At 49.9% G+C, this 5,548-nt stretch overlaps 1 protein-coding gene across 1 annotated transcript; it reads left to right on the top strand.

Moving 5' to 3' along the window:
• Positions 1–1,153: 1,153 nt before the first annotated feature.
• On the top strand, positions 1,154–4,840 carry LOC142586122 (uncharacterized). Its single transcript, XM_075697375.1, has 4 exons — positions 1,154–1,721; positions 2,232–2,726; positions 3,606–3,814; positions 4,742–4,840. The coding sequence occupies exons 1-4, from the start codon at positions 1,154–1,156 to the stop codon at positions 4,838–4,840; spliced, it is 1,371 nt and encodes a 456-aa protein (XP_075553490.1).
• The last annotated feature ends 708 nt before the right edge of the window (positions 4,841–5,548 follow it).

Raw genomic sequence — 5,548 nt, 5'->3', positions numbered from 1 at the left:
TTCTGCACAAATACTGCTTTCTTGAAATAACATCTTCAGAGAACGTTTTCATTCATCCATATGTCAACTTTCGATTAATTTTACTGAGCCGCAGTAGATAATCAAACGTCGACAAATAAGAACAGACGATGAGCTGTCGCAAAATGAGAGCCAACCTTGATTGCTGCCTGTCATCCAACCTTCGTGGTCTGGCGTTATTTTTTTACGTTGCATATAATTGTGCACTCAAGTACAAGTTGTCATGATTTATTATACAATATCTTTGTGCAACAGTTAACCAAAAAAACAGCATTTGAGCTACTGTTCTAGTAGAGAATAATGCACTGTGACGTACGGAAAAGTGCTGACAATGTGTGATTAAGGTATCGTGGCTCAGTGATAACGATGCTTATCCGAAGCCACTATGTCTCGGCATTCCCATGCTTGCACAACGCCGCAGCGCCAGTTTTCCTTTTAGCTCGTATTGTGAGAAACTGATGCCTCGTAATTGCGGTTTCGACAAGGTGTAGGTGCCTTTTTCATCTCACGAGCATTGAGTTGGTATGTTTTTGTGAATCACTGCTTCATTCCCAGCAAACTGTTGATCTCAAAGCAAAAAAAGGTTAAAGCGCGATGGACAATGATAACGTGCATTCTAAGGAGGAGAATAGAACTTTTTTTGCCTAAGTAAACGACCGAGATGGACACTAGTCAAGAATACCAACAACATCCACTCTGAAGGTCTCCACCAGAGGACGGACAAATAACAGCCGAAAAAGAGCACAACCAAGAAAGGGAAATGTACACCACCTGCTAGAATTCGCACTGGTGTGCAGGGGCTAGCCGCTCAATTCATTACTCAAAATATCTATGATGCATCATTTTATTCCTCGAATAATTTCTTCATGGCACGGTGGCCCATTGTTAACGGCTTTGTTGCAACTTAACGCATTTTCGAAGTGCGCGCACCTTTTATCGCCTCATCTGGCGATCCTTCGGGTTCGGACTATCTCTACTAACACGTGCTCCTTTCTATCTTCCTGCCACTCGGCTACTTATAAATACGCTCTACACCTTTGAATAAAGGTTCATTTTGTTCTACTGACTACGCTGAGGCTTCACTGGTCTGGCGTTATTGCGAGCACGCCATGGCTATGCTACAGTGGCGACGAGGATGGACATCGCCCATGCAGTGAAAGTCGACGCTGAACCGGAACCCACGCAGAACCGAGAAACCAAGGTCATCATGGCTCACCAACTTCCCGACTTCGAAGAAGGCAAAGATAAGTGGAAGCCGTACCTTATTAAAGTAGAAGCATACTTCGAAGCGAATGCGATTGAAGACTCGACTAAGAAAAGAGCATTGCTTGTTGCTGCGTTAAATACGCATACGATCCAAGTGCTGGCAGGGAAGGTGGCTCCACGCAAGCCAAATGCATTGACGTATGAAGAAGTCGTCGAAGTTTTGAGTGAGCACTACAGTCCCAAAAGACACGAAATCACCGAAAGCTACAAGTTCTTCAGTCGTTGTCAAGCGGAGGGCGAGCCTGTTAATGAATTCCTGGTAGACATTCGCCGAATAGCTGACAATTGCAATTTTGGCAGTGCTTTGGATCGCATGCTTCGAGATCGCATTGTTTGTGGAATACGGTCAGGTGCCCTGCAGAAGCAGCTACTGGCACAGCGAGAATTAACGCTAGAAGACGCTGAAGCGATGGCCCTTGCAGCTGAGGCTGCGGATAGTGATGTAAAAGAGATGATCGGACCGGCAACGACACCCGTGTTAAAAGTACAGGCGTATCGGAAAGAAACTCTAGTGGATGAGAGGAGGGCTGCCACACGTCAAGAATGCGCAAGGTGCGGTAGTACAAAACATAATGACGCGTGTTGCTCCTGGTCTAACGCTCGCTGTTACCGCTGTGGACGACGTGGTCACCTTGCAAGGAAATGTCGAAGTCGCGGGGCTAGAGAACAAGGCACGGCAAGGACAGCCCAAACTAACACCCTCTTGGGGACGGAAGCCTCAGCCGACAAGGAATCCGAAGCCACCCACATTTGGACTTTGGTATCCCAACGAAAAAGCTGTCTGGAACCGCCGATCCGCCGAACGTTTGATTGGTGCGGTGTGCAGCTGAGCATGGAAGTTGATACCGGGTCGCCCGTTTGTGTCATCCCGCGTGAACTATATTATAAGCACCGTGAGCAATGGCCGAAACTGAAACCGTCCAGTCTCAATTTATCTTGCTACACAGGACGCCTTCCAGTACTTGGGGAGCTTGCGCTCCAGGTTTGTCATAAAGGGGTGACAGTGGAGTGTGCGCTGACAGTCTTGGACTGTGCGGGACCAAGCCTCTGCGGTCGCGATTTAATCCAGCGGCTGAACAGCGCAGGTGCTCCAGTGGTTAGTTTTGTAGAGAACTCGGCGGCAACAAATGACTCGAGCGAATCCAGCGTGAACAGCATATTCAATGACTACAACGACGTGTTCTCCGAGGAACTGGGGCTAATCAAGGGTCCTCCAGCCAGCCTGCACATGAAGGAAGGCGCCGTACCCAAGTTCTGCAAGGCCAGACCCATTCCATACGCGCTACGCGAGCGAGTGTCACTCGAGCTAGACAGTTTAGTTTCTGTGGGCGTGCTGTCGCCGGTGGCACACTCTGAATGGGCAACGCCCATAGTCGTAGTGCTTAAGAAAGACGGCGCAGTAAGAATCTGCGGCGATTTCAAGGCCACAGTAAATCCAGCGTGTGCAACTGAGCAATACCCATTGCCAATCATTGAGGATATGTTTGCCCGATTACACGATGGGGACTATTTCAGCACTTTGGATTTACGGGATGCATACAATCAAGTGGCGCTAAACGATAACGCGAAGAAAGTTTGCGTCATTAATACGCCAAAAGGGCTATTTTGCTACAATCGACTTCCTTTCGGTATAGCCTCAGCGCCCGCAATATTCCAAAGGAAAATGGATGAGGTATTGGCTGGCCTTCCAGGAGCACAGGCTTATCTTGACGATGTGCTCATTTCCGAAAAAGCGAGTGACGGCGGCGAAAGGCTGAAAAACATCTTACAGCGCTTCCGAGAGCGCGGTGTAAAGCTAAGGTTCGATAAATGCAACTTGCGCAGCCCAGCAGTAACTTATCTAGGCCATCGGATCGATCGTGATGGGCTTCATCCGACAGAAAAAAACCTTGACGCTATCATGAAGGCACCGAGCCCCTGTAATGTCAGTGAGCTTCGTTCATTCTTGGGTATGATTACTTTTTACGCGCGGTTTCTGCCGAACATGTCAACCACACTTGGCCCATTGTATCAACTGCTTGAAAAGAACGCACGCTGGCAATGGAAACAGCCGCAAGAGCACGCGTTTGATCTTGCCAAGCAAAGCCTTAAAACAGCCAAGGTTCTAGTTCATTTCGACCCTTCGAAGGAACTTAAACTTGAGTGTGACGCGTCTCCGTACGGTGTGGGAGCTGTCTTGTTTCACACGACCGGTAACGTTCACAGGCCCATTGGGTTCCGCTCGCGAACATTAACGCAGGCGGAGCGCAACTATTCGCAGCTCGAGCGAGAGGCACTGGCACTGGTATTCGGCGTCACGAAATTCCGCGACTACCTTCTAGGTCGGGAATTTACCTTAGTGACTGACCACCGGCCATTGTTGGGCCTGCTGAAATCGGACAAGCAGACGCCCACAATGGCCGCCGCACGGATACAACGTTGGGCACTCCACCTGGGGGCCTACCGCTACCGGCTACAGTATGCACCAGGACGACAGATGCTGACGCCCTCAGCCGACTTCCGCAAAGATCTTCGGAATCTGACGATGACGGTGAGCCGCCCGAATATGTGCTGTCGCTAAACCAGCTGAACAATGGCACCATAACAACGCGTGAGCTGAAAGCATTAACGGCTTTTGACCCTGTCCTGGTCGAGGTCAAACGGTACATATTACATGGGTGGCCCAGAAACGCAAACGGAATGGCCCGGGCCGTACTGCCGTTTTTTGACCGCAAGCTCGAATTATCCGTAGCACATGAACTGGTGTACTGGGGTAATAGGGTCATAATAACGACCGAAGCTAGGGAGCGAGTGCTGCATCTTCTACATGAAACGCACCAGGGTTCACCGGCAATGAAATCTGTCGCTCGTTCTTTGTTCTGGTGGCCAGGCCTCGACAAAAATATTGAAGACGTGTCTGCACAATGCCAGTACTGTGTGCAAAATCTGCCGATGCCAACTGCAGCTCCCGTCGTTAACTGGCCTGAAACAGGCGAAAGGTGGTCCCGTATTCACATTGACTACGCGGGTCCGATCTGCGGAAAAATGATACTCGTAGTAGTCGACGCACACACCAAATGGCTCGAAGCAATACCTTTGTCACATGCCTCAACGCAGACTACCATTGACTGTCTGCGTGGCATTTTCAGCAGGTTTGGAATACCGCGCACGATCGTTTCTGACAACGGGACCCCATTTGCCAGTCAAGACTTCGCGTTGTTCGTGGCAAACAACAACATTGTGCACCTTCGATGCGCTCCATACCATCCCCAGTCTAATGGTGCGGCGGAAAGGGCAGTGCGAACGATAAAAGATGGTCTTCGAAAAATGACGAAAGGAAAACTGGAAGAGAACCTAGTACGGTTGCTATTTAACTACCGGAGGACTCCGCGAAAATCGGGTAAATCCCCAGCAGAGCTCCTTTTGGGCTATCAAATACGCTCACGCTTGGACACATGCTTTCCTCCAGCACTTGCAGGGCCAAAAGAGGACCAAGATGACTGGCTCCCGCTACCTGCAAGTGAAGTGTATACCCGCAATTACGGTGTGGGGAGCAAGTGGACGCCCGGTCATGTGAAGGCGACGTCGGGAGCGAGAATGGTGACCGTGGAAACATCAGACGGAGTCATCCAGCGGCACGTGGACCAGGTCCGCCCTCGACAGGAAGTACCAGGCGTCAAACCGACAGTAACTACAACCACCACACATCGTAGTGAGCCGGACCAAGCAACACAACTACAGCATCCAGAAACGGTGAATCCGGATGAAGGCATAACCGCTCGGCGCATTCCAAATGGCACCCGGTCTCCAGACTTTGCGGCACCAGATATTCCAGTGGCCCCGTTGCATACAGGTGTCGCCCAACAAACTCTGAGACGCTCAACGAGAGAACGCAAGCCAGTGCAACGCTTTCATTTCTGAGGAGGAAGGAATGTTGCAACTTAACGCATTTTCGAAGTGCGCGCACCTTTTATCGCCTCATCTGGCGATCCTTCGGGTTCGGACTATCTCTACTAACACGTGCTCCTTTCTATCTTCCTGCCACTCGGCTACTTATAAATACGCTCTACACCTTTGAATAAAGGTTCATTTTGTTCTACTGACTACGCTGAGGCTTCACTGGTCTGGCGTTATTGCGAGCACGCCATGGCTATGCTACAGGCTTGATGGTTGACTACCTAACTTAGGCTACGAGAGGTTTACAGTAACCTTTTTTCATTTCAGCGCCCAGTGTGGCGAACACAGGTAAAAAGGTTAGTCACTTTAGCGTAGGCTAAAAAGGACG

Source organism: Dermacentor variabilis, chromosome 6, assembly GCF_050947875.1.
Source record: "Dermacentor variabilis isolate Ectoservices chromosome 6, ASM5094787v1, whole genome shotgun sequence".
In the NCBI taxonomy this organism is placed as follows: Eukaryota; Metazoa; Arthropoda; class Arachnida; order Ixodida; family Ixodidae; genus Dermacentor; species Dermacentor variabilis.
This window is presented reverse-complemented; position numbering and strand designations above follow the sequence as displayed.